This window comes from Oenanthe melanoleuca, chromosome 13 (genome assembly GCF_029582105.1).
Source record: "Oenanthe melanoleuca isolate GR-GAL-2019-014 chromosome 13, OMel1.0, whole genome shotgun sequence".
Taxonomy (NCBI): Eukaryota; Metazoa; Chordata; class Aves; order Passeriformes; family Muscicapidae; genus Oenanthe; species Oenanthe melanoleuca.
This window is the reverse complement of record NC_079347.1, coordinates 6,131,541-6,157,741: the sequence shown is the minus strand read 5'-3', so window position 1 is coordinate 6,157,741 and position 26,201 is coordinate 6,131,541. Positions and strand designations below refer to the sequence as shown.

General features: G+C 60.0%; 3 protein-coding genes across 6 annotated transcripts; all 3 read left to right on the top strand.

The window, feature by feature from the left end:
- The first annotated feature begins 120 nt into the window (after nucleotides 1-120).
- On the top strand, nucleotides 121-5,900 carry DDX41 (DEAD-box helicase 41). Its single transcript, XM_056502082.1, has 17 exons — nucleotides 121-173; nucleotides 259-357; nucleotides 448-607; nucleotides 688-762; nucleotides 1,074-1,134; nucleotides 1,836-1,972; nucleotides 2,132-2,204; nucleotides 2,336-2,489; nucleotides 2,585-2,721; nucleotides 2,891-3,053; nucleotides 3,142-3,273; nucleotides 3,452-3,523; nucleotides 3,738-3,834; nucleotides 3,940-4,089; nucleotides 4,221-4,292; nucleotides 4,400-4,510; nucleotides 4,738-5,900. Exons 1-17 carry the CDS (start codon nucleotides 150-152, stop codon nucleotides 4,872-4,874), a joined length of 1,854 nt encoding a protein of 617 aa, XP_056358057.1. The 5' UTR covers nucleotides 121-149; the 3' UTR covers nucleotides 4,875-5,900.
- On the top strand, nucleotides 5,557-8,580 carry DOK3 (docking protein 3). Its single transcript, XM_056502083.1, has 5 exons — nucleotides 5,557-5,613; nucleotides 6,964-7,257; nucleotides 7,377-7,470; nucleotides 7,556-7,728; nucleotides 7,812-8,580. Exons 1-5 carry the CDS (start codon nucleotides 5,557-5,559, stop codon nucleotides 8,523-8,525), a joined length of 1,332 nt encoding a protein of 443 aa, XP_056358058.1. The 3' UTR covers nucleotides 8,526-8,580.
- A 153-nt stretch (nucleotides 8,581-8,733) lies between these two features.
- PDLIM7 (PDZ and LIM domain 7) lies at nucleotides 8,734-25,358 on the top strand. Of its 4 annotated transcripts, XM_056502078.1 has the most exons (25): nucleotides 8,734-8,836; nucleotides 10,049-10,155; nucleotides 13,450-13,601; nucleotides 13,912-13,942; nucleotides 15,536-15,552; nucleotides 16,131-16,285; nucleotides 16,635-16,671; nucleotides 17,259-17,297; nucleotides 17,402-17,556; nucleotides 17,897-17,933; nucleotides 18,585-18,623; nucleotides 18,742-18,896; nucleotides 19,251-19,287; nucleotides 19,704-19,742; nucleotides 19,873-20,018; nucleotides 20,355-20,391; nucleotides 21,178-21,216; nucleotides 21,344-21,501; nucleotides 21,846-21,882; nucleotides 22,734-22,792; nucleotides 22,878-23,112; nucleotides 23,189-23,369; nucleotides 23,520-23,640; nucleotides 24,066-24,181; nucleotides 24,443-25,358. In XM_056502078.1, exons 2-25 carry the CDS (start codon nucleotides 10,051-10,053, stop codon nucleotides 24,527-24,529), a joined length of 2,214 nt encoding a protein of 737 aa, XP_056358053.1. In that variant the 5' UTR covers nucleotides 8,734-8,836; nucleotides 10,049-10,050; the 3' UTR covers nucleotides 24,530-25,358. The 4 variants fall into 4 exon arrangements, with proteins under 4 accessions (XP_056358053.1, XP_056358054.1, XP_056358055.1 ...); XM_056502079.1 differs by lacking the exon at nucleotides 18,585-18,623; XM_056502080.1 differs by lacking the exons at nucleotides 19,873-20,018; nucleotides 20,355-20,391; nucleotides 21,178-21,216; nucleotides 21,344-21,501; nucleotides 21,846-21,882.
- Nucleotides 25,359-26,201: the final 843 nt, after the last annotated feature.

The following is a 26,201-nucleotide window of genomic DNA, read 5'->3' as shown; positions in this document are numbered from 1 at the left end:
TGCAGAACACATTCTCAACAAGTTTGGCTGCCGCGGGGACCCGTCGTACCAAGCCGCAGCTCCCGCCCAAGAGGCGCGCTCTGCGTGTTGCTAGGCGATGGCGCTGAGCGGAATGATGTCACTTCCGGGATCTCTTCCGGGAGGAAGCCATGGAGGCAGTGGCGGAGCGGAAGGTGGGAGCGGGCCCGGCCCCCGGTACCGCCCGCTCTGCGCTCCCGGTGCCGCCCCGGGCTCCGCTCACCCCGTGTCCCCCCACAGAGGCAGCGCGAGGAGCCGGCGGACACGTCCGACCTGTCCGGAGAGGATGATGACGACTACGTGCCCTACGTGCCCGTCAAGCAGCGCAAGCAGCAGATGGTAATGGGGTAACGGGGCTGCCCGGGGACGGCTCCGAGCGGCCTTCCCGCCGCCAGGCCGCTCACTCCGCCGCGATCCACGTCCTTCCAGCTGCAGAAGCTGCTGCAGATGCGGCGGAAGGTGGTGTCGGAGGAGGAGCAGCGGGACAGCGGGAGCGAGCAGCGCGGGGACGAGGATGATATCCCGCTGGGACCCCAGTCCAACATCAGTTTGCTGGACCAGCACCAGCACCTCAAAGAGAAGGCAGAAGGTAAGGGAGGAGCTGGTGCAGGGACTGGGCGGCTTTCAGAGGACAGCAAACCCCCTTATTGTTTCTTGGCTCTCCCCCAGCTCGAAAGGAGTCAGCCAAGGAGAAGCAGCTGAAGGAGGAAGAGAAGATCCTGGAGAGCGTGGCAGAGGGCCGAGGTGAGTGAGAGCTCTGTGTCTCAGATCTGTCTCCAGGGCTCCCAGGACAGCAGGAGAGCTGTTCCCTGCCTTGGGAATGCTCGTACTCAGGGGTGGGGCCGGAGGTGATAATGGGGTCCCCTCAGTTGGCACTGCCTGGCTTGGCTGAGACATGGCTGTGACAGAGCTCTGGGCACAGCAGCACTTTCCTGTGCTGCTTCTCCTCTTCTGTCTCCAGACATGATCTCCCAAACTGTTTGCCCAAGTAGCTCTCAGAGAGATTGATGTGGATATGGAGAGTTTGCTCTGGCTGATGATGTTTGTTCCTGCAGCTCTCATGTCAGTAAAGGAGATGGCCAAGGGCATCACCTATGATGACCCAATCAAAACCAGGTATGTTTCACATCACAGCTCAGAAGCTGTCCTTCTGAAAACATCATTTCATCATGACTGAGAAGAGCTAAAAGCCACAGAGCAGGAGCAGGAGCAGTCCAGCTCTGCAGCCTCTTGCCTGAGTGACTGGTTTTGTGTCATTATCTGTAAAATCAAATGTTGTTCAGTCACATTGGAATTAGTTTTGTATACAGTAGAGCTTGATAAAGGACATTTATGTTAAACTAGAAGGCCTGAGGGTTGGTCTTCAGTTCTGGGATGTCGCTAGAGAAGCTAGAGAAGGAGTCTAGAGGAGCCTTTGGAGTCAGTGCTGCTTGATGCAGCATTGTCCAGGTGGTGGTTGGTCAAAGATTGGAGTCAGTGATCTCAGAGGTCTTTTCTAACCTCAGTGATTCTGAGGCAGTGCCAGGGAGATGATTGACATGTACCCAGACATTTTTGGCGTGTTCTATCCATCATCCATAGGCTGTTCTCAGCTATTAGCTTAGCACTTTTCACTGAGATTTTGGGGAAGGGTTTAATGCATGAAACTGGCTCAGATCTGCTTCTATGCTCACTCCATGGAGCCCCCTGGGGTTATGTGTTTTATCTGAGGGGATATTGGAGCCTAACAGAGTTCCCCTAAATTCCTGCATGGGAGCTGCTGGTTTTGGAGCCTTGGCCTCATTCTGATCCATGACATGTTTCTGTTGCTTTTACAGCTGGACAGCCCCTCGCTACATCCTGGGCATGTCAGAGGCACGGCACGACCGTGTACGCAAGAAGTACCACATCCTGGTGGAGGGGGAGGGCATCCCACCCCCCATCAAGAGCTTCAAGGAGATGAAGTTCCCAGCAGGTAGGCCAGGAGAGGAGCCTGGAAGGGATCCCACCTTTTTTCTGGCTGTTGATCTGAGGGGTGTTTGTCACTTGTGAAGAACTTCTGCTGGGACCTGAGTGGGAAAAGAGAAGAAATATTTCAGGCCGTGAACATGCTTTTTTCCTTGTTCTCTGACAGCTATCCTGAGAGGCCTGAAGAAAAAAGGAATCCAGCAGCCAACACCCATACAGATCCAAGGCATCCCCACAATGTGAGTGCTCTGTCCCCATCCCAGAGTATAGAGCAGTTGCTCCCACTCGGGTGTGGACCAGGTGCTCTTCCCTGGTGACAGATGCACTGTGTCACCTTGCTCAGCTGTTCATGATCATGTTTCTCTGGCAGCCTCTCAGGAAGGGATATGATTGGCATTGCATTCACTGGCTCTGGGAAGACCTTAGTGTTCACCCTGCCAGTGATCATGTTCTGCCTGGAGCAGGAGAAGAGGCTGCCGTTCTCTAAGCGAGAGGGACCCTACGGACTCATCATCTGTCCCTCGGTGAGTGCTGGGAGGAGGCTGCGATTGACTTGCAGTGGCAATCCTAAATTCTGCCTGCACAGAAGTGTAGGAATGAGCTGTTTTTTTCTCTGTAGCGGGAGCTGGCCCGGCAGACCCATGGCATCCTGGAGTACTATTGTCGTCTGCTGCAGGAGGATGGGCTGCCCCCGCTGCGCTGCGCCCTCTGCATCGGGGGCATGTCTGTCAAGGAGCAGATGGAGACCATCAAACAGTAAGCCCTTCTGGGGGAGTCCATGGGGCTGCTCTGCTTTCTGGCAGGGGGCTAAGGAGTGGCACCTTGGCTTCAGGACGATGTAGGGGTGAAAGTGGTGTGCCAAGGAGGTGTCTTGCATGAGGCAGGAATGCTGAGGGCCTGACTGTGGCCTCCTCTCACTCCACAGTGGGGTACACATGATGGTGGCAACCCCTGGGCGCCTGATGGACCTGCTGCAGAAGAAGATGGTGAGCTTGGACATCTGCCGGTACCTGGCCTTGGACGAGGCTGACAGGATGATCGATATGGGCTTTGAGGGGGACATCCGCACCATCTTCTCCTACTTCAAGGTACTGAACTGCCACGATACGAGCACCCTGGGGCTCAGTCCTGCATATGCCAGGTTGGGTGAGTGCTAGAGGTTTCTTCCCTGTACAGGGCCAGCGGCAAACCCTCCTCTTCAGTGCCACAATGCCCAAGAAGATTCAGAACTTTGCCAAGAGTGCCCTTGTGAAGCCCATCACCATTAACGTTGGGCGAGCGGGTGCTGCCAGCCTGGATGTTGTGCAGGTGAGGTGTTTGAGTGCTCCCTTGTGCTTGTGTGGGAGGTCAGAAACATTCTTGAGGGCCCTTAATTCTTTCCTCTGCCAGGGAGCTGGGGTTCATGGCCCTCCTTCCCAGCTGGCTAAGGGATACCAAGCAGTGGCAGTTTCTCTGCTGCCTAACCTTTGTCTGTGCTTGTTCCTAGGAAGTGGAGTATGTGAAAGAGGAGGCCAAGATGGTGTACCTGTTGGAGTGCCTGCAGAAGACTCCTCCACCTGTGAGTATTCTGGGACAATGTGGTCACACTAGGGCATGGGGGGTGTTGGCAGGGGGAACCCCCTGTGCGGAGTGGGCCATGCTTCATGTATGAGCAGGTCCTGGGACCAGCAGTGCTGTGTGCTCTGCTCAGCAAGAGGGAATGGGCTTCCCCAGGGGCTGAGCTGGTGCCAGCCTGCAGAAAGGGCTCTGATATGATGCCTGTGCTGCCACAGGTGCTGATCTTCGCTGAGAAGAAGGCAGATGTCGATGCAATCCATGAGTACCTGTTGCTCAAGGGTGTGGAAGCTGTGGCCATCCATGGAGGGAAAGGTCAGTGAGGGTCTCAGATGCTTGACTCTGAGGCCATAGTGTTTGCTGCAGTAGGTGGGACTGGGAGCTCTGCCCTCACTGATATTCTCTGCTGGGCTTTTACAGATCAGGAAGAACGGACAAAAGCCATAGAGGCCTTCCGGGATGGGAAGAAGGATGTCCTGGTTGCCACTGATGTCGCTTCCAAGGGTCTGGACTTCCCAGCCATCCAGCACGTCATCAACTACGACATGCCAGAAGAGATTGAGAACTATGGTAGGCACTAGGCCTTGTGGGAGGGGTCTAGAGGTCAGCAAGGCTCTATGCCTGATTCTGCAGTGTCTTGGGGCAGGGATGGTTTGTCACACTGTGCTCACCCAGGGGTGATCTTGTCCCTGTCTCCACAGTTCACCGCATCGGGCGTACAGGCCGTTCAGGCAACACCGGCATTGCCACCACCTTCATCAACAAGGCCTGTGGTGAGGAACAGCACGGGGCTGGGGGCTGCAGGAGGCAGCTGGGCAGTGGCAAGGGGGTGTTCTGAGCAAGCAGGATGGCTTTGCCTCACCTGTGTCTCTGCCCTCAGACGAGTCAGTGCTGATGGACCTGAAGGCTCTGCTCCTAGAGGCGAAGCAGAAGGTGCCACCTGTGCTCCAGGTGCTGCACTGTGGGGATGAGACCATGCTGGACATCGGAGGTGAGAGACCCCAGGCTGACACAGGGACCCCCGCGGGGCTGTTGCAGAACCTGGGCTTCAGATGGGACCATCCAGCTCCCAGTGCCACAGCACTGGGGAGACACTGGTGTAGCCCTTTGCCCTGGGGTGCTGTCCTGGCATGGCACTGTGCTGTCTTGGCCTGGCACTCTGCTGTCCTGGTGTGGCACTGTGTTGTCCTGGCCTTGACACCATCCCTCCTGTTGCAGGTGAGCGGGGCTGTGCCTTCTGTGGTGGCCTGGGCCATCGCATCACAGACTGCCCCAAGCTGGAGGCAATGCAGACCAAGCAAGTCAGCAACATCGGCCGCAAGGACTACCTGGCCCACAGCTCTATGGACTTCTAGCCTGGAGGGTGTGGATGGGTCTGGGTTCCCTTTCAGCCCAGGGGCCTGTCTTGCACTGATGTGGTCCCTTTTCCAGAAATTTGGTCACTGGACTGTTGCCAGTTCAGCCTGAAAGCTCCTGCCCTGGAAGGAAATGTATGGAGCTGTGCTGCAACAGCCCATTACATCAGCAGTGTGTTGGGCAAGCAGGTAGCGGTGCCTCAGGGCAAGAGAAAGCCCCAGGTGGGGTGCTGCCTTCTGCCCCTGCCAGCCCCCTGCTGTGGTGAGGTCAGGGTCTTCTGTTGCTCCTCACAAATCCACACAGATTCTCTGGGTCCATCTCCCTCACTTTGATTTGTGCTTTCTCAGAGGGGGGCTGTTCCTGTCTCCCCAGACATGCTGGGAGGATGCAGCCAGGGTGAGGTGGAGCATGCTGTGCTCATGTCAGGCGCTCCCCGAGGTGCTTCCTGTGCTCTGCCCCCGCGTTCTGCCCCACTGCCCTGCTGTGAGGGGGAGGGCGGGCACATGGACACCTCCTATGGCTCAGCCTCTGCCCCCCATCCCCACACCCCAAAAAGGGGAAGTCTCTCTGAGAAGGAAGTCTGCCCCATGCCTTTCCTTCGACTGCAGCAGTCACATTTTCTCCGCTGCGGGTAGCACAAGTCCCTGATCCTTGCGCTGGCTGCCAGGGTGAACTGGGCCCATGGAGAGACCAGTGAAGGATGGGATCCTCTATGTGCAGCACACCAAATTTGGAAAGGTAAAGGGTGAATTTGGGGTTGGTAGAGGGTTTGCCCTGATTTGTCATGACGCCGGGCCTGGGGCTGGTCCCTCAGCAGCCTGGGAAGGGGCAACTGGAGCCAGACCCATTGGAGCTGCCCTTGGCAGAGCCCTGGGCTCAGCAATCCCATAAGTGGGGCTTTCCCTTGCGGCTGAGGGGACTCATCTGTGTGGACACCCACTCTGGCTCGCCCGTGTGTCGGGTCCTTCTTGCTTGGTCGCCGCGTGAGTCGCAATGGAAAAATAAACTTGCGTTAATATGGCGCAGCTCCAGTGTGTGTGTGTGTGTGTGTGTGTGTGTGTGTGTGAGTGGGGCCCTGGGGCAGCACGTGGGATGTGTCCCTGTGCCCTTCATTGGCCTGGCCCTCAGGGGCCAGCACCATCAGCAACACCCTCATGGCTTGGGCTGCTCCTCTGTGCTTGGAGGGGGCACTGAGTGCCGCAGCCCTTGGGGCAGGGTATGGGTTATGGTGAGAGTTCCTGGGGTTGGGCCAGCTCCAGGGAGCTGTCAGGTGTTGGTGAGGTAGGTCCTGCTGGCACACTGGTCGCGCCATGGCAGGGTGGCCATGTTCTGTGGTCTCAGTGGGTGTGTGAGGTTCTGATCACACTCTGACCTCCCTGCCGAACAAGAACCAAGCCCTGAAAGCACAGCAGGCAGCCTGTGTACGAGGAGCTGGTGCCCTGCTGTGGAGGAGGCAGGTGGGCTGGGGGCGGTGGGTATTTTGGGTGCTTGGCTGCATGTGGTTCCTGCAGGGTGGAGGCTCTGCTGCACTTTTGAGGTACATGGTGGCACGCGCCCCCACTATCCCATGACAGATTGGGAAGGTGCTGGTGCTGCAGAGGCTCCCCTGGGAGGAAGCGGGCTGCTCAGCAGATGTGAGGCTGCCAACAGGAGCCTCAGCAGCTCAAAATGGCTTTAATTTGCATCAGGATCTGTCCTGAGAGCAGCTTGAGAGCTCAGCTTCAGGCCGGCAGGCCAGCACTTGCACAGGGAACAAAGAGCAAGACCTGGTGCTCAGAGAGCCGGGAGTGAGTGTGACTCACCCAGTAAGCAATGCCAAGCCCGCTCGGGACAAGGCCCCCCCTCAGCCCAGCTTTGGGCCTGTCCTGCCCTAGAGTTCAGGGAACCCAACTGTGCTGGCCCCTGTTTTCTGTGCACCCCAACAGCATCTGGCACTTGCTGTCCAGGATTCCCCTAGGCCCCTTATGCCCTGTATGGTTCTTGCTGAGCAGTGCTGGCCCTATGAGGAGGGCAGTGCTACCAGATGCAGAGGCTGGCTCTTTGCTGACCTGGTTTTTTTTCCCTGCCTTTGCCTTTTCCATGCATTAGAGGTCCTGGAGGAAGATGCGAGCCCAGCTGTTCGCCGCCAGCCCGTCTGGCGTGGCCCGCATGGAGAAGTTCGATGTGCGGGATGATGGCACGATGCCAGAGAAGATGTCCCTGCAGCGGTGTGCCCGCCGCGTCATCCGCCTCTCTGACTGTGTCTCTGTGGGCCCGGCAGGCACAGAGAACTGCCCCAAAGCCACTGCTGCCTTCTACCTCACGACCACGGAGAAGAGCTATGTGCTGGCAGCCGAGCAGCGCGATGAATGGATCACCCAGCTCTGCCAGCTGGCCTTCCAGGTACCAAGGGGTCTGGCAGGGCCTAGAGCCCTATCTGGGTGAGCTGGGAAGCTCCAGGGCAGGCATGAGATTTGTGCCCCCCCAAAAATCCAAGTCATACTCACATCCCTTTGTTTCAGGGTGCAAAAGAGACAATGCCAAGTAGTGCCAGGACCCAGCCCAGCTCCGCTGTCCCCATGGAGGAGAACTCCCTCTACTCGTCCTGGCAGGACTGTATGTGCAGGGGTGGTGAATAGGGCTGGGGTGGGCTGCAGCTCAGTGCTGCAGTGCTGACTCTTGGCTTGTTTGGCTCCTGCAGTGACTGAATTCTTGGTGCTGGTGGTCCAGACAGATGCGGCCACCCGCTGTGGGCTGCACGGGCAGTACCTGCTCTCAGCCCTTCCCCAGAGCCTGATGCTGAAGGACCCCCACTCTCGCCAGCCCCTGCTCACCTGGCCCTACCCCTTCCTTCGCAAGTTTGGCCAGGATCAGGTGAGTCCCCCACTTCTTTCTTTTGTGGCTGTTGCCTGCCCAGGGTGGGTGGCAGGCCCTCACCCTCTCCTGTGACCTTGCAGGCTGTCTTCTCCTTCGAGGCCGGCCGCCGCAGTGACTCCGGCGAGGGCACCTTCACCTTCAGCACCCCACGGGCACCTGAGCTCTGCCGGGCTGTGGCTGCTGCCATTGCCTGCCAGCAGCAGAGCAAAGACTCCCCGGACCCCAGACTCTTCTGTGTCTCAGACCCCCAGCTCTTCGCACAGGGCCTTGAGCCCCAGCCCTGGGAGTGTAGGAATGATGATCCCCAGCCCAGCCCAGCCCTGGGGGGGACACAGCCTGCCTCCCATCCCCCTGCCAACCTCCTCCGCTTCACCCCGCCAGAGCCAGAGGGCTCATGCCCCATCATCTATGCCTCCATTGCCCGGGGCCAGCAGCCCCACTTTGTGCCAGGGCAGTCAGGCTCTGGTGAGCCATGGGCCGTGGGGAAGCTGCTCCCTGAGCATCTCTACGAGAACATCTTCACTGCAGAACCACGTCCAGCCGGGGCCCAGGAAGAGGAGGAGGAAGGGCAGTGGGAGCTGGGGTGCCGACAGGCCCCCGAGGGCCACAGCAGTGAGGGCGGTCCCCTCTATGACAACCGGGCCGCCATGGCACAGAACCCCCGAGCGACTGGCTGGGGGCGCGGAGGGCAGGAGGCGCTGTCAGGGCGTTCTGGGCACAAGCCTCATAGCCTTCGGGCCAAGCTGGTGCGGCTGCTGAGCCGGGAGAGCCCCGGAGCGCGGGACTGGGCTTGATGTGGCCGGTGCCGATCGGTGCCGGTGGGTCAATAAAGGCCCTGCATAGACTCGGCTCCGCCGCTGCTGTGGGGAGTGGGGGGGCGGGCGGGGGCAGCTCGAGCCTCCCCGCTAGGGGGCGCCGCCGTGCCCGCCCCGGCCGGCAGAGGCGCGCACGGTGATTGGCAGACACGCCCGCTGGCTCCGCCCCCTAACGATGCTATATAGAGTGGGGCCGGGCCGGGCGGGGGCGGTGCCCGGGTTCGAGTCCCGCGTCGGCCCGCACCGCTCTGCTGCCGCCCGCCCGCTTTGCCGGGCCCCGCTGGCCGCGGGTGAGTCCGGGGAGCCGGGCCATGGCGGGGGGCTCCGTACTCTGCCAGGGGGATTGGGGCGTGGGGAGTGGAGGGCTGAGGCCTGGCTTAAAGGGAAGGCGGGTGATGAGGGTCGGGCCCGTGTGGGGTAGAGCCGGCGTGCACGACCCCGGGAGGGGCGGCGGTGTGGGATGGGAAGGGGTCCCGAGGTCCCGCGCGGGTCAGGGTGCGGCTTCCCAGCAATAAGAAACGCTGCCTAGCTGCACGCTGGGGACCCCCGGTGCAGTCGGGCCCCGTCCCGCCGGGGAGGGGCGGCTGGTATCGCCCGCTGCGGGCCGCCCCGTCCCGGCGCCTCGCCGGGGCTTGCGCGGCTCCCGGGCGCCGGGAATGCCTGACACGCAGCTCTTCCCCCGGCCCTCCCGAGCGGGGAGAGGGTTGGTGTCGTCTTACACGCCTTATATAGCCCGCACCGGCCCGGGGAGAGCGGGGGCACGCTGGCCCCCGGCCCTGCTGCCGGCCCGTGCGAGGCGTGGGGCGCTCCGCAGCCGGCCCCGTCCGCCCTCGGGAGGAGGGTCCTGGGGCCGTTCGAGGGGGTCTGGCGGCTTCTTCCAGGTAAAAGGTGACAAGAGGCTGGTGCTGGCCCATCTGTCCGGAGCCTTGTCCGGCTGACAGCTGTCAGGCAGGAGAGCAGCGGGATTCCCTCCTGCCGAAGCCCCGGAGATGGGCTCGCTCCCAGGGAGCATCTGCTCGGCCGGGTGCCGGAGTGCCAGCCTGGCTGCTCTGCCAGGCGCCTCGGGTGGCATCACGCAGCTCCTGTGCTGCTGCTGCTGCTAATTCATCCGGCAGAAGTGCTTCTGGTTCCTATCCTTCTGTACCTGCCGTTGCTTCTCTGCTGTCTGAACAGCCTTGGCTCTTAGCAGCAGTAGTTTCTGGGATGCTGCAAGGGAGAGCACATCCCAGGTTTGGGAGGAGAACAGAGCCCACAGACACTCCACTGTGGGTGGCAGCAGGGCTGTGCCTGGCTCCCTGGCACTAGTCAGTGTTAGCCTGGGCCCCTCAGCTCTGACGTTACTGGAGAAAATGCTGATGGATTTGGGGTGCGTCTCTAACCACAGTGTAGGATGGTCAGGGTGGAGTTACCGCTGGAAACGTGACCTGCCTCCTGTCTCGCCTGCTCTCCCTGCATTGTTTCCACGTACCCTAACGCCAGGATCACACCCTCTTCCCTTGCAGAGATGGGCGACATGGAGTCCTACAAGGTGATGCTGAATGGGCCAGCACCCTGGGGCTTCAGGCTGCAGGGAGGGAAGGATTTCAGCATGCCGCTCTCCATCTCCAGGGTAAGAGAAACCAAGGCTGGTGACACCCATCCTTCCTCCTGCCTCTATGGGAGGCAGTGGCTAAGGCAGAGCTGTACGGGGGATGTAGATGAGCTGGGGCCCCGGGAATGCTGCATCCTGCCCTGCCTGGCTCCACGTAGCCTCCTTGGTCCCTTATCAGCTGCAGCCCAGCACGGGGGTGTTCCGGGCAGAGAGCTGCAAGCAGAAACGTGAAATTCTGCACAGCCTCTGCAGAGGGGGGCAGTGGAGGCCCCTTCCGGAGTGTGCCCACCACAGCAGGAGGGGATCTGCTCTGAGATGTGGGACTGGCTTCCTGGTCTGCACCCCAGCACTGGGCTTGGCATCCCAGGGCCTAGCCAGTGCCCTTCTGCCCTCCTTTCCACAGCACTGCTCCCAGCTCTGTGCCTGGGGTCACTCCTGAAATGGGCATGGAGAGGAGGAAGCTGCACTGCTGCCTGCACAGGGACATGACTCCCTCCACAAAACTCCCATTTCTCCAGTTAGAGCCATTGTTCCACAGCTGGTTGTGCCCTGAGGTCGCTGGTTTGAGCCTCTCCCGTTGGATGTTCCCAGCTCTGACCCCGGGTGTGTGCAGGTCCCCGTCCCTGGGCGGGTGCTGGCCACAGCTTTGGCCACGCAATTGCCTTATAAGCCTTGGAATGTGACTGCATCGCCTGTGCCGCTGGCGCTTGGGCAGCTGGCACCGAGGCTGCCTCTCAAAGGGCAGCTGTGCTCGTGGCACTGAGCACTGCGTGGGGACCTGCCCCTGGCACAAGCTGGGCACTGCACACCTGTCCCAGAGGGCACAGATCTCTGCAGCATCCCAGCATGGAGCACGGTCCCTGAGGCCACTGTGTGAGGCTGGAGTAGCCAGTGCTGCTGCCCTGGGGCCTGCTGATCTCTGCTGAGCACGCAGAGACGGCTTCAGCGAGTTTATTCTCTAAAAAATGTTTCTCTTGGCTGCGAGCCAGTTCTTAACAAAGGGTCTGGTCGGATGGAGGAACCTCCCAGAGCCTGGGGCAGGGGCCTCGTGAAGCAGTGCTTGGTGAGGCTTGGGCAGTGCTGCCGTCCTGGGCAGGAGCAGTCAGTGAGGACATTCCCAGGGGATGCAGGCAGCTTTGGGGGTCTCTGGTTAGGCTGGGCGGCATGGCAGGGCAGTGTGCTCTGATGGGAAGGTGTGAGCCTGTGCTGCTCTGCTCTCCAGAGGCAACCCTAGACCTGGAGCTCCTGCTAGGAGCATGCTGTTGTCCTTGGCCACTGCTTCCCATGAGCTGGCCCTGCCACAGTGGGCAGGAAGAAAGCATCCTGCCCTGGCACTGTGGGCTGCAATGGGGCCCTGCTCTGCAGGTCTGCAAGGATGGGCAGCACAGGGCGATGCTGATGTGTCCATTGGCTTGGCTTTCAGCTGTGTCCATTCCTGTGACACTCCTGGGGGAGCAGTGAGGCTGTTTCAGCTCGTTGATCACACAAAAGAGGCCCTCTGACATGCACCTCCTGTGGCATGGAGCTCTGCTAGGGTGCTGACACCCTGGCTAGGCAGGCTGTAAACCATCATCCCTGTGCTGGAGCCAGGATAAGGACTGAGGTCTGGGTAGCTGGATGCTGCGTGGCACATGCTGGCATCTGCTAGCTGGGAAAGAGGAGAGACACTTTGATGGTAGTGGTGGAAAGGTATTAAGGGAGGCCCTTTCCTGGAGGCCCCTGGACAGGGCTGTAGGTGAGCACCTCTCTGGATATGATGATGGAGGTGCAGGGAACAAAAGACTGGGTGGAGAGAGGAGGAAGGAAGCCCTGGTTAGCGGGTCTGGGTGGGAAGTAAGAGAGCTGGCACTGCCACGGCTCCTGGCTGAGCTGGCACCTGTCAAAGGGGTTTCCTGCACATTGGCATGGAGGGGGACGGGAAGTGCTGACCAGGCTGGGTGAGGTTTCATGACGCAGCCTGACGTGCTCTCCCCTTCCTGGGCAGTCGTGTGAAAACCTCTCCCAACTCCTGCTCCTGCCTCCAAACCCACGCAGCCGCCCCATGCCTTCCCCAGCCCTCCAGGGCAGCAAGCTGGGGCTTGCAGCAGCATGGCCAGGAGCTGGGGGCATCACTGCTGCTGAGGGCACCCTCCCATGCCAGGCAGGAGGAATGGGAGGGCAGTGTGGAGGTATGGGGTGGGGTATCAATGTCCTGCTGGGAAGAGCAAAGGGGTGCAGGTGGAACTGTGCCTGTATGTGGTGTTTGGCCTAGAGAAGGGATGTGTGGCTCTGGGGCGAGCTGGGTTCTGCAAGGAGGGGCCAGGACTCTGTGGCAGGGATTTTTCAGCCCTCTGACAGTGCTGGGAATCTGGCTCGCTCCTTTTATGTTCATGTCGAACAGGACTTGAGGAAATACTTGGTCTGGGTCCAAGCGCCTCGAGTTCTTCCATGCTGGAGGAGCAGGAATGGCTGCGGCCTGCCCACGTCTGTCTGTCTGTCTGTCAGTGCCTGGGAGCTGTGTGCTGTGCTCCAGGCCCTGCTCGCCTCTGGCTGTGCATCCTTGGTGGGAGGAGAGGGCAGCCTCCACTTCCCAGCATGGAGTTGATGTACAGTGGTGCCACGGAGCCTTAGCAGGGACAAGGCACATCCCTGGCACTGTGGCCAGGAAGGGGAGCTTGTGGCTGTGCTCCCGGCTGTCCCGGCGGGGCGACGTGGGTGGGGGCGGGTGTTTCCCTGCCCCGGGAGGGCTCCTGCTCCTCTGTGGGAATGAGGTAATGTCTGCGCCTGGTGGGAACGGGCCGGCAGCACGGACGGCTGGGGGGAGTGCCCAAGGGGTGCCTCCCCTGTCCTTCCCCGGCCCCAGGCGATGGGCTGGACGTGCCTGTGGTTTGCAGTGAGATGTGGGCTGCCCAACGGGCCCTGACTCACTGTGCTCCCTTCCTGCCCCGGGACCACAGGGATGGCTCCAGGGGGTGGCTGGGCCTCTTGTCGAGGCAGAGGCAGCACTGCCTCTGTGTTTGGTGTCACGTTGATGAGGCCCTGGGGTGCTGGCAAGGTCCCCAGCCATGCCAGAGGGCAGGGGCTGGCCAGTGCTCTGGAGAAATGCTTTGCCTTCTGCTGCTGCCAAGGGGAAGAGGCTGCTCTGGGTTCATGCACAGTGAAATGGGGAGTAACCTGGGGGTCCCCGCTATCCCCTGGGTCAGATCTGTGTGGTGTCCTGTGTGGGCTGAGATCCTGGGCCTTGGCAAGCCCCTGCCCTCACGAGGATGTCCCTCTGCTCCCACGGTCACTGCTTAGCTGTTCCAGCTCTCCCTAACTCTGTCTGTCCTGCAGCTGACTCTGGGTGGGAAGGCGGCCCAGGCCGGCGTGGGAGTGGGCGACTGGGTGCTGTACATCGACGGGGAGAGCACCAGTGCCATGACACACATCGAGGCCCAGAACAGGATCCGTGCCTGCGGGGACAGGCTCTGCCTCACCTTGAGCAGGTAGGAATTGTGGGTCCCTTAGACATGGGGTTCTGGTATGACTGGAGTGTAATCAGGGCCCTCTCCCCAGTGCCACCTCCTGGCATCAACATCTCCCAGCATCACTGCTCCTTACTTAGAGAGAAGTCCATGGCTGTGTCCAAGGGCTCTGCTTGCCTGGATAAGGCTTAACCTGACTGCAAGCCACAGGGCAGTGCCAGCTGGCCATGCTTCCCCTCAGCTGGGTGCTGCATCCCTGGAGGGGGATACCAACATGCTGGTGGTGTCTGGGCCAACTCCAGTACCTGCCCATCTGTCTCCTCTCTTGCAGAGCCCAGAACCAGCTGGGGAAGCCACAGAAGGTACGTGTTGCTCCTGGTGCCGCAGTGGCAGCTTAGCCTCATCTCAAGGGGAAGGGAATCTCAGTGTAGTCAAACAAATGGACTTTGCTCCTGGGGCTTTTAGGGGGCTAGGGTGTGTTTGGAGGTCTAGAAAACCCAGCTGGAGGAGCAACTCTGACCTTTGGCACCATGGAGGATCAGAGGGAGCAGAATCTGCACAGTAGGTGCCAGGTTGTGCCCCTGCTGCTGCTGGGTGTGGGCAGGGATGCAGAGGGGCCAGCACAGGGGAGGAGGTTGGGCAGGTGCAGCACCATGTTTGCTAGTGCTGGGAAGTGCCCTGGCACAGGGAGACAGGACTGGGGCTGGTGACTGGTGGCTCCTGGACAGAGGCCATCTGCATGTGTCAGCTTTGTGCCATGGGACAGTTGCAGTTGGCGTGTGTGCATGCACCGCCCTGCCACGGGCAGCAGCAAGTGTCCAGGGCACCTACTAATCCTCAAATGACCCTCAGGCTGGGTTTGTGACCTGCTGTCGCTGGGCCAGGTGCCCAGAGGAGTGAGTGCCAGCCTGGCAGAACTTGGTCTCAAGGTGCACGTGCTGTCCGGCTTTCCTCCCTGGCTGCCTGCTGCGCTGCCTGGCCCGGGGCTGCCCCTTGCATGCTGCTTGACGTGTGAGCCCGTGTCTGTGTGTTTTGTCTCGCTCAGGACTCACTCCCCTGCTCTGAACCCCTGAAATATAACTTCGCTCCCAGCACCGCCCTCAACAAAACCGCTCGGCCCTTCGGGGCCTGCTCACCTCCGAACCCACGGCCCGGGCTGGTGACGAAACCCGTGACGTACGCGCCCCTGGCGCCCGCCTGCACCCCCCAGCACAACGGGTATGTTGCTGTCCATCCTGCTCCCTGAGGATCGGGGGGAGCCTGCTGCCGGCCCTGCTGCGCCTTGCATGCCAGGCACCCTGGGTGGGAGCGGGTGACAGTGCCCGTGCCGGAGGAGCCGGTGCCCGGTGCTGAGGTGGCACAAGGGAAGTGTCACACACAGAGACACACAGCCACGCTCGTGCCGGTCCCTTGCTCAGGGACGTGTCAACCTGTCGACTCCTGCCAGGCTTGACACGGTGGCTGTAGCAGGACGCTGGCTGGCATCTGCAGTGACAGGGAAAGGTGGCTGGCTGTGACCACCGGCCGGTGCCTGCCTGGAGAATCCTGCTGTTCCCTTGGCTGCAGGAGGGGGCTGGGCAGAGTGATGGCCTCCAGCCCTGCACACTGTTCTCCCCTGGCTCTGCTGCCTGTGTCCAGCAGCTGCTGGTCCCTGCTTCTCCTACCAGAGCTGCTGTAGGGCCCAGGAACTGGGCAATGGGGCGGGATGTGGCATTGACTGTCCTGGGCATCCAGGCCTGTTCTGGGAGCTGTGGGAGCACTGTCTGGTCTGCTGGCATCTGCCCTTGTGTCCCAGTGTGTTCTCAGCCCTGGGCAAGCTGGGTGTGAGACTCAGGGATAGAGGGACTAATGCAGGCCATAGGTGAGCTCTAGAAACTTCTTGGGTGCTGCAGGTCTAATTTCACCTTCCTTTTTCTTTCTTTCTTTCCTCCCTTTCTTTTTCCCTCTCCCTACAGGTGCTGAGCCTTGACAAGTCAGTAAGCCTTTTACCTACTCTCTCTATCCTCCCTGCATGCCTCTTCCCTACCAGTGCCCTGTCCTCTGGGGATGGGCAGCAGGTGCTGCTCTGCCCATGTGGGTGGGTCACTCCTGGCTCCAAGCTGTCCCCAGTGTAGAGGAGACAGCTGGCTGTCCTTGCCAGCTGCTGGGGCCCTGGAGTGTCCCTATATGTGATCCATTCCCTGTTCCCCAGGATGTGGCTGGGCAAGGGGTGATGGGCTGTGCTGGGCACTGTGCCCGGGGCCAGGTGGCACTGCCATAGATGGCTGTGGTGCAGCTTCCCTGATGGTGTTTTTTTTACCTTGGCTTATTCTTGCTTTGTCCTTTCTCTTTCTGGCCCTTTGGGCCAGTTTCAAATTGCCAGGAATGTTGGTGGTCATTCCAGAGTCAGTTTTTCACGGTCCCAGCCTTTGTGAGGGGAGGAGTTGGGGGTGGGGAGCAAGACAAGGTGTGACGTCTCTGGTTCTGGTGTGCTGTGATTCTGTGCTGGTGAAGGTGGGGGACAGCCCCAGGAGATCTGTCAGATTTGACAGATGACTCTGTCACTCACAGGCAGCCCCCACAGCTGCTGGAGTCCCCCAGCACCCCTGTGTGTGACCCTGTGAAGCTGCGGATGTTAGAGGACATTGACGACTCAAAGCCCCACAGCTGGACCTCCCAGTCCCGCTCCTTCCGCAAACTGTCCCGGCTGGTGGGCGCCAACAGCAGTGAGTTCCCACAGGGCCTGGCACTGGCTGACTTGCCCAGCTTTGCTGGGGAAACTGGAGCTGGATGAAGGCTTTGGTGCCTGGTGGAGTGTTGGTTTTGGCCCTGTGAGGCAGTTAAGTCAGGTGGAGCTGCCCAGGGCTGTGTGGGCTTGTGGTGGTGCTGCTGGGCTGGGGCTGTGCTCTGCCCTGTGGCCAGGCAGAGCTGTGTGCTGGGACAGCTGGACAGTGGGAGGAGAGGTTCTTTTCCCTTTCCTCTTCCCTTTCCTGTTCCTTTTCCCTTTCTGCTGTCTCTGGGCCTCAGTTGCCACCAACTGACTCCATCTCCCCCTTTCTCTCCTGCTGTGCTCAGTGGAGGATGGTGAGGACGAGCTTGTTAAAAAGCCCAGGTAAGGGGAGCATGTGCCAGAGCAGCAGCAGGAGCCACAAGGTGCCCACCCCAGGCTCGCCCCACACGCCTGGTTCTCTCTTGCTGCTTGCAGTCACTCAGGGGAAGCTCTTGGCTCTGCTGCTGTTTTTTTCTCTCCCTCTCCGAGTCGAGCTGTTGGTGGAGCTGCAGAGCTTGCCCTGCGCTCACCCCAGAGTGGGCACTGCCAGAGCTCAGCTACTGCTCTGGCCATCACCTTGGGAGGGACCTGCCCAGACACCCATTGGCCAGACAAGATGTCCTGTGCTGGGTAGGACCTGCTGGGCACTGCTGGCACCACGCTGGGGTAGCCAAACTCTGCCATTGCTTCTTGAGGATAAAGGGATCTGGAGAAGGCTGGTGCACTGACAACACCTTGCTGGGAGTATTGGGAGGTGCTAGGCAGCAACTGGACAATATGCTGTGAACGTGGTGTGGGGCTGTGGGATGACAGGGCAGAGTTGGGTGAGTGTGTCAGATTTCTCCTAGTTCTGGAGTGCCTTTATGAGGGATGAGCTGTGCCACAGTCACATACTGAGTGTTGTGCTACTGTTCTTTCCAATATCACAGGGATGCCCGTGGGTCCAGCTGGGGCACAGTGGAGCAGTGGTGAGTGCCCGGGGCTGGTGAGGGCACCTTTGGCAGCACTGCCCTGTGCTGAAGCAGGGTCTGTGCTTGGTGCTGGCTGAGCTCCTGCCCTCTGTCACTCACAGGCAGCCCCCACAGCCTCTGGAGCCCCCCAGTACCCCTGGGTGTGATCCTGGGAAGTTGAGGATGTTAGAGGATGCTGAGGATTGGCAGCCTCGCACCGGGACCTCCCAGTCCCGCTCCTTCCGCAAACTGGCCCAGCTGACGGGCACAGATGGCAGTGAGTTCCCACAGGGCCTGGCACTGGCTGGGGATACGGGACAGTTTTGGGGTAATAACCAGAAGTTGGGAGAGGCAGTGGAGTGATGTTTGGGTTTTGGCCCCAAGTCATCCCTTGGGGGCAGCTGAGCCAGCAAGATCTGCTCGGGGCTTTGTGTGGGCTCATGGTGGTGCCGCTGGTCTGGGGTTGTGCTCTGCCCTGTGGCTGGACAGGGCTGTGTCATGGGGCGAGGGAATGGTGAGTGGAGAGGTTGGTTTTCCTCCTTTCCCTTCCTGCTTTTCCTGAACCTTAGTTGCTGCAGACTGACTCCATCTCCCCCTTTCTCTCCTGCTGCACTCAGTGGAGGATGGTGAGGATGAATTTATTAAAAAGCCCAGGTAAGAGGAGCGTGTGCCTGGACAGCAGCAGGAGCCACAAGGTGCCCATCCTAGGCTCAGCCCACAAGGCTTGTTCTCTCTCACTGCTTGCAGTCACTCAGGGGAGGCTCTTTGCCCTATTGTTGTTTTTGTTTTTTTCTCCTCTCCTTATCATCCACCCTCTGTCCTGTACTTTCCTTCTTCCTAGAGCCAAACTGTTGGCAGAGCCACAGGCTCTGCCCTATGCTCACCCCACAGCAGGCACAGCCGCTGCTCTGACTGTCACCTCCGTGACAGACACCCACAGCCAGGCAGGCTGTCACCAGATGAGGTATCCTCATGCTGGGTGTGCAGGCAGGATCCTCTTGGCACTGCTGGCAGCAGACTGGGGAGGCCAAGATGCAGTACACAGTGCTGGACACAGTGGGCAGGGGTGGTTGGTGGCACTGACAGCACCTTGCTGGGTGTGTTGGGAGTTGCAGGGCAGGGAACTAGAACAAACCTGGGGCACAATATCATGTGGGGCCGTGGAATGGCTGCAAGGCTGATCAGGAGTGAACGCTGTCAGCATTTCCACACAGCTCGTGTGTCTCTGGGGCTGTGGATGTGTATGGGGAGGGATGGGCTAATCAGACACTAACTGCTGTGCCACCATTCTTTCTGATACCACAGGGATGCCCGTGGTTCCAACTGGGGCACGGGGCCGCATCGGTGAGTGCCAGGGTTTGGCAGAGGTGTTGGCTTATGCCAGGGTATCTTTGGGGGTGCTTCCCTGTTCTAGAGCAGGGTCCAGTCCTGGTGCTGAGCTCCTGCTCCCTGTCACTCACAGGCAGCCCCCACAGCTGCTGGAGCCCCCTGGTGACACTGTGTGTGACCCTGTGAAGCTGCGGATGTTAGAGGACATTGACGACTCAAAGCCCCACACCTGGACATCCCAGTCCCGCTCCTTCCGCAAGCTGGCGCGGCTGGTGGGCGCCAGCAGCAGTGAGTTCCCACAGGGCCTGGCACTGGCTGACTGCCCAGGTGTGCCCAGCTTTGCTGGGCCAACTGGATAAAGGCCATGGTGTGTTACAGCAGGGCATTGGTTTTGACCCCATCTGGGCCCTCTGTGGCAGCTGAACCAGTGGGAGCTGCCCAGGGCTGTGTGGGCTCGTGGTGGTGCTGCTGGGCTGGAGCCATGCTCTGCCCTGTGGCTGGGCAGGGCTGTGTTGAGGCAGGGGGGCAGTGGGAGGAGAGGGCATTTTTTCTTCCTTTCCCTTCCCTTTCCTTCCTGCTCTGCCTGAGCCTCAGTTGCCACAGACTGACTCCATCTCCCCCTTTCTCTCCTGGTGTCCTCAGTGGATGATGGTGAGGAAGAGCCCGTTAAAAAGCCCAGGTAAGGGGCAGGAGCCACAGGTGCCCATGCCAGGCTCATCCCCCACAGGCACTTCACCCTCACTGCTTGCAGTCACTCTGGGGTTGCTCTTAGCACTTCTGGGAGTTCTTCCCCTCCTCTCTGTCCCCTATCCCAGACTTGAGATGTTTTCAGAACTGCACAATGGGCACTGCCAGCACTCAGTCACTGCTCTGACCATCACCTCAGCAGGGTCCTGCCCCAAGCACCCACCTCGGTAGGGGTGGCTGGTGACAATCACAACACCTTGCTGGAAATGCTGAGAGGTGCTTTGCTGTGGAGCAGCTGCAAGGCTGCTGGTCAGTATTTGCACGTGGCTTGTGCCTCCATGGGGCTGTGGGTACATATGGTAGCAATGGTCAAACAGTGACTGTTGTGCTGTTTTTCCAATATCACAGGGATTCCCATGGGTCCAGCTGGGGCACAGTGGAGCAGCGGTGAGTGCCAGGATCTGGCAGAGGTGTTGCCATATGCCAGGTCACCTTTGGAAGCTCTGCCATGTGCTGCAGTGTTGGGCAGGGTCTGTGCTTTGTGCTGGCTGAGCTCCTGCCTTCTTGTCACTCACAGGCAGCCTCTGGAGCCCCCCAGTACCCCTGGGTGTGATCCTGGGAAGTTGAGGATGTTAGAGGATGCTGAGGGCTGGCAGCCCCGCACCGGGACCTCCCAGTCCCGCTCCTTCCGCAAACTGGCCCAGCTGACGGGCACAGATGGCAGTGAGTTCCCACAGGGCCTGGCACTGGCTGGGGATATGGGACTGTTTTGGGGTAACCAGAAGCTGGGAGAGGCAGTGGGGTGATGTGACATCAGGAGTTTGATTTTTGGCCCCAAGTCATCCCTTGAGGGCAGCTGAGCCAGCAAGATCTGCCCGGGGCTTTGTGTGGCTCATGGTCTGGGACCATGCTCTGCCCCATGACCAAGCAGGGCTGTGTGATGGGGTGACAGGATGGTGGATTGGCAGGTTGGTTTTCTTCCTTTCCTTTCCTGCTTTTCCTGGGTATCAGTCACTGCAGACTGACTCCATCTCCCCCTTTCTCTCCTGCTGCACTCAGTGGAGGATGGTGAGGATGAGGTTGTTAAAAACCCCAGGTAAGGGGAGCATGTGCTGAGGCTGCATGTCCCAGGTGTGTGGGCACTGCTGGCTCCGAGCTGGGGATGCTGAGCTGCACCTTAGCCTTTTGGGCATACAAGGAGTGGAGGAGCCTGATGGCACTGGGCAAACCTGGCTATGTGATGTTGGGAGGTGCTGGGTAGTGCCTGCACCTGGGGCACATTGTTCTGTGAGCCTGGTGTGGTAGAGCTGGGTGAGTGCTGCTAGCTCATTTCCCTTAGCAGTGCTTTTTCTCATGACTCTGGGCAAACTCTTTGCTCTGTTGTGGATTCTTCTGTCCCTCTTTGTCCTCGCTCTCTCCCAGGGCTGAGCTGGTGGTGGAGCTGCAGAGCCCACTCTGTGCTCACACCACAACAGACACTACCAGTGCTCAGCCACTGCTTTGGCCTTCACCTTGGGAGGTTCCTACCTGGACACCCATCGACCAGTTTGTCCCCAAATGGGTGTGCAGGCAAGACGCACTGGACACTGCTGGCACCAAGCTGGGGAGGCAAATATGCAGCACAATGTGCTGGACACTGTGTAGGGAAGGCTGGTGGCACAACACTTTGCTGGGCATTTTTGCGGTCACAGGGCAGGCACTGTAGTGGGGGCATGGTATCTTGTGGGGTCACGGAATGGCTGCAGGGCTGGTCAGGAGTGAATGCTGTCGGCATTTCCTTGAGGTTCTTGTATCTCTGAGATTGTGGGTGTGTACAGGAAGCATGGGCTGAGCCATGGATCAGCCACTGACTGCTGTGCCACCATTTTTTCTGATGCCGTAGGAATGCCCATGGGTCCAGCTGGGGCACAGTGGAGCAGCGGTGAGTGCCAGGGTCTGGCAGAGGTTTTGCCGTGTGCCAGGGCACTTTTTGGAGTGCTTCCATGTTCCAGAACAGGGTCTGTGCTTTGCTTTGTGCTGGCTGAGCTCCTGCCCTCTGTCACTCACAGACAGCCCCCACAGCCTTTGGAGCCCCCCAGCACCCCCGGGTGCAACCCTGGGAAGCTGCGACTGATAGAGGACGCTGAGGACTGGCAGCCCCGCACTGGCACCTCCCAGTCCCGCACCTTCCGCAAACTGGCCCAGCTGACGGGCACAGACAGCAGCAGTGAGTTCCCACAGGGCCTGCCTGGCCCTGACTAGGGATGCTGGGCTCTCCCTGGGCTGCCAGTGTCCAGCAGTCTGGAGTGGCACTGGAGTGTTTGGTTTTGCCCCATGTGGTCCCAGCAGGGTGGATGAGTCAGTGGGAGCTGCCTGGGGCTGTGCGTGGTCTCATGGTGGTGACACTGGTCTGGCATCTTGGTTTGCCCTGTGGCTGGGCAGGGCTTAGTTTTGGGGCAGGGGTTTGGTGGGAGAAGTTGGTTTTCCTCTTTCCCCTTTCCCCTCTTGTTGAGCCTGGGCCTCAGTTTTTGAGGACTGACTGTTTCCTCCTTTCTCTCCTGCTGCGCTCAGTGGAGGATCATGATGATGTGTTTGTTAGGAAACCCAGGTAAGGGGAGTGTGTGCAGCAGAAGCTGGGGGGGTTGCATATCCTGGGCAGAACCCCTTGGACATTGCTGCCCCTCAGCTGGGAATGCTGAGTTGCGCCGTGGTGTCCCAGAAACAGCGGGTTGGGAGTGATGATGGCACTGGCCAAATCTCACTGGGTTGTTGTGATGTTTGGGCAGCATCTGGATCTGAGGCACATTGTCCTGCAAGCCTGGCGTGGGGCGGAGGGGCAGCTGAGCTCATGGAAGTCACCATCTTGTCAGGGTTGTTCCTTGTTCTGTGCACCCAGGACAGCACCCCATTTTTTGCCTATACCTCTTTGTGACGCCTCCTGCCTGGTGCCATGGTCCTTGGGTACCAGCTCTGCCCAGTTTGCTTGACACAAATGAAAGTTGGGTTTGTTGCCATCTCCTTTTTGAATTTGTCTTGGAGGGGCACAGAGCCACTGGCTCTCCCTGTCCCCCCTCTGTGTCTCTCTAGCCCTGGCTTGCCCTGCTTGTTCCAGCACTGCAGAGCTGGACCCTGGAGCTCCCAGGTCCCCCTGAACCCCAATGAGACAGGGGCTGATCATCACATATTAATAGGCAGCCAAAGTCTGTGTGGTCCCTTGGGTCCCTGGTCAGTCTGGACAAGCCCAGAACTCTCCCTCCTGCCATTCCCCACGGTGGGTTCCAGAGACCCTGGGGGTGCTGTGTCTTCGCCCTATGCTCAGTACCTCATCACTAAACCAGCTACTGCTGGACATGGGGGCTTAGTCAGCTCCCTCTTGCTTGTTGGGGTGGGGAGCCCTGCCTGCACTCCCTGTGCAGTGGGGGTGAGTGGGACAGGCTGGATGAACTGCTTGTTCTGTAGCCAGGTCTCCGTGCCGGACCCATCCCCGGGAGCAGCGATGAAGACTGAGCCAGGACTGGGTGAGCAAAACATCTCTGGGCTTCTTTGGGGAGGGTCTGCCGAGGGATCAGGAGCACTGTCCTTAAGGCTTGTACGTATGTGCAGCCCCCAGGACCCCCAGTGCCACCCCCAGCCCCACCAGCCGCCCGCCCTGGGCTGTGGACCCCTCGTTTGCCGAGCGCTACGCCCCGGACAAGACGAGCACGGTGGTGAGCAAGCACAGCCAGCCTGCCACGCCCACCCCCATGCAGAACCGCAGCTCCATCGTGCAGGCAGCCCAGCAAGCCCCCGAGGGGCCCGGCCGCACCCCTCTGTGCTACAAGTGCAACAAGGTCATCAGGTGAGCCCTGGCCGCCACCACTGCCACGCCAGTGTCCTGGCCCTGGCGTGGCTGACGTGGCTCTGTCCTGCCACAGGGGACGGTACCTCGTGGCGCTGGGACATTATTACCACCCCGAGGAGTTCACCTGCTGCCAGTGCAGGAAGGTGCTGGATGAGGGCGGCTTCTTTGAGGAGAAAGGTTCCATCTTCTGCCCCAAGTGCTACGACACGCGCTACGCACCCAGCTGTGCCAAGTGCAAGAAGAAGATCACTGGGGTGAGTGTCCCTCAGCCTGCCCTCCATCTCCTGTCCTTGGCCTCTTCTGTGAGTGCCTGGCTCTGTCCTTTCCCACCTTGGTCCCATCTCAGGGGACTCCTTTCTTGCCCTTGGTGGTCCTGCCCCTGGCTGACAGTGGCTCCCCTCCAGGAGGTGATGCACGCACTGAAGATGACCTGGCACGTGCAGTGCTTCACCTGCAACGCCTGCAAAACTCCCATCCGCAACCGAGCCTTCTACATGGAGGAAGGACAGCCCTACTGCGAGAGAGGTAGGACCCAGGGACCTCATGTGGCTGTGCACAGGGCTGGGGGCATGAGCTGCCCTGCTCTGTGGGGCTCCCCCTGGGCTGTGGGGAGCATGGAGACCACAGTCCCACAGCCCTGAACCTCCGTCCTGGTTCTCCCTAGCTGCAGGGTAGTGCCATTGCTCCTATGTTGCCATGGCAATGAGGGAGGATGTACATCAAAGTGAGTGCTGCATTCTGGGAGATGAGGTTCTCCTCCTCCCCCTGGAGCCCTGTGGTGGCCAGGCCAGCCTGCACCTCACCTGAGCATTATCTCACCTGGGTGGAGGCTGGCGGAGTTGTTCCCAGGCTGTGCCTGTGTGATCCCAGCTGAGCTGCAGCCCTGCTCCCCTGGTATGAGCAGCTCTAGTGCATGGATGTACTGACCTGGGCTCTGCCTTTCCTTGCAGACTATGAGAAGATGTTTGGCACCAAGTGTCGTGGCTGTGACTTCAAGATTGATGCTGGGGACCGGTTCCTGGAGGCGCTGGGGTTCAGCTGGCATGACACTTGCTTCGTCTGTGCGGTGAGCAGCGTGCCTCCCTCCCCAGCTGTTGCGGGGCCTGCTCTGGGTGGGTTACACCAGCAGCACAGGGGACCTGCAGCCACAAGATTTTTCCCACTTGCCTCCATTTTGGGGGCTTGGGACTCTGCTCTCAGCCTTCTGGTCCCTGGCAGTGCCCCAGGGCCATGTGGAATGGTCTCTGTGTGACACCAGTGCTGGGCTGTGGGGGGATCCAGATGCTGGCTCAGCTCCCAGCATGACCACCTGCACTCTCCTCCCCAGATCTGCCAGACCAATTTGGAAGGGAAGACATTCTACTCCAAGAAGGACAAGCCACTGTGCAAGAGCCACGCTTTCTCCCACGTGTGAGGGGTGGGAATTCAGTTGTGTCCACACATGCCCCTGGCCCTGCATGCTCCTCTCCCCCTGCCCTGCTCGCCCCAGGGAGCCAGGCTGGGCCCTTGGCCCTTCCCTTGCTCCTGCCTCTTTCCTGGCAGCTCCTGGCTCAACTCCAGACAGATAGAGTGCTGGGTCCAGAGCCCCTTATAGCTGGGTGGCTTCGTATGTGCTTCTTAACTGGCCCTAGGAGCCCTGGGAAGGGGATGCTGCATGGATCTCCTGCCCCTGAGCCACGCAGCATGGTGAGCACACAACCATGCTGAGGCTGAAATTGGAGGGGGTCTGCCACAGCTGGGCTGCTCCTTTGCTGCCTGGCAGCTCAGTGCTGGGGCAGGGATACCCCTTACACATCCCTGTGTGGGTGAGGACCAGCTCCTGTCTCACTTTCCCCCACCTTCCCTGCTGTGTGCTTGGGGCTGGAGACCTGGCCCTGCTCCCCTGCTGGGGCCCTGCCCATGACAATCCCCCAGTCACCCTCAAACTTCTGCAGTGGCTTCCTGCCCCAGTTGCATTCCAGGGGTGTCTGTGCCTTGTGCCCCCCACCCTGCTGCTCCCCAGGGGCTGGCAGCACCCCCAGCCCAGTGTGGCCCAGCTGTGGGCTGGCAGCGTGTGCTGATGGCCAGCCCAGCACAGACAGCTGCTCCTGCAAGGCTTGGGCACAGCTTTCCTACCAAAGAGCTCTCTGCCACTGCCATCCTGGGGCCATCGATGCCTCCCCCAACCCACACCCTCCGGTCAGGCTGCACTGATGTAGTCACGGTGCTTTTAGTGCCTTTAATAAACACATCTCTGCAAGTGCCGGCTGTCTCCAGGCCTGTGGTTTTACCGAGTGAGGTGTGGCTGGCTGGGAAGGTCATGCTCTGCCCTCATCCCGCTCCCTCTGGGGCCTGACTCAGCTCCTTCCAGCTTTCCAGGGAAAATTTTCGCCTCAGCTTTCTCCTCCTCTGCCCATGTCAGCCCATGACTTGACCCCTTGTGTCGGCTGGGTCATCCTTCTTGTAGCAGGCAGGGCCGCTAATGGAGGCAGTAATTAATCTGGGGGGCAAAATGCAGCAAGGAGAGATGGGGAAAGGGGCAGACCTTTAGTGGGGATCCCTGCAAATCTGGCAGTGTCTTCTTGTCCCTGTAGAGGGGATGGGGAGTCATGGGGCACGCGTGGGCCACGTGCAGCAGCTCTGGGCGTTCTCAGGCGCGGAGCAGCCAAGCGTTCGCTCACGCGCTGCAGCTGCCATCCCCAAGGACGGGTGTGAGGCTGCAACGGGCTCGAGGGCAGCGGCCGTGGGGAAGCGGGTGTTCTCCTCCCTCTCCACTCTGACAGCTGGAACGGTCATTAATAATTGCAGCTCTTACCATGATGAGCAATTGCAAGGAAAATTGTCTTGCTCATCTACTGGAAGGTTCTGCCGGGGGCAGGAGCTGGCTGTGGGAAGCCAAATGCCTCCTGGCATCACCCAGATCTGGGCTGCGGTGCCACGTCTTCTCACTGCCACTTCCAGGAGTGCAAAAGCACATCAAACATGGGGCGAGGAAAGTTGAGGGCTAAAGACAGGCTGGGGCTGAGCCAGGTGCTTGGGCTGGGGGACATGTGAGCAATGGGATGGTCACACTGAGAAGCAGCAGGACACGGGTGCAGCAAGGGACA

What these genes read in the sequence shown, in the direction of transcription:
- DDX41 (XM_056502082.1), top strand. Translation starts at nt 150, where the DNA reads ATGGAGGCAGTGGCGGAGCGGAAG. An exon ending in CAGATGGAGACCATCAAACA is followed by an intron (nt 2,722 to 2,890) that starts GTAAGCCCTTCT and finishes CTCACTCCACAG; the next exon opens with TGGGGTACACATGATGGTGG. An exon ending in TGCAGAAGACTCCTCCACCT is followed by an intron (nt 3,524 to 3,737) that starts GTGAGTATTCTG and finishes GTGCTGCCACAG; the next exon opens with GTGCTGATCTTCGCTGAGAA.
- DOK3 (XM_056502083.1), top strand. Translation starts at nt 5,557, where the DNA reads ATGGAGAGACCAGTGAAGGATGGGATCCTCTATGTGCAGCACACCAAA. An exon ending in AGCACACCAAATTTGGAAAG is followed by an intron (nt 5,614 to 6,963) that starts GTAAAGGGTGAA and finishes TCCATGCATTAG; the next exon opens with AGGTCCTGGAGGAAGATGCG. An exon ending in GCAAGTTTGGCCAGGATCAG is followed by an intron (nt 7,729 to 7,811) that starts GTGAGTCCCCCA and finishes GTGACCTTGCAG; the next exon opens with GCTGTCTTCTCCTTCGAGGC.
- PDLIM7 (XM_056502078.1), top strand. Translation starts at nt 10,051, where the DNA reads ATGGGCGACATGGAGTCCTACAAGGTGATGCTGAATGGGCCAGCACCC. An exon ending in TGCCGCTCTCCATCTCCAGG is followed by an intron (nt 10,156 to 13,449) that starts GTAAGAGAAACC and finishes TCTGTCCTGCAG; the next exon opens with CTGACTCTGGGTGGGAAGGC. An exon ending in GCTGACGGGCACAGATGGCA is followed by an intron (nt 17,557 to 17,896) that starts GTGAGTTCCCAC and finishes TGCTGCACTCAG; the next exon opens with TGGAGGATGGTGAGGATGAA.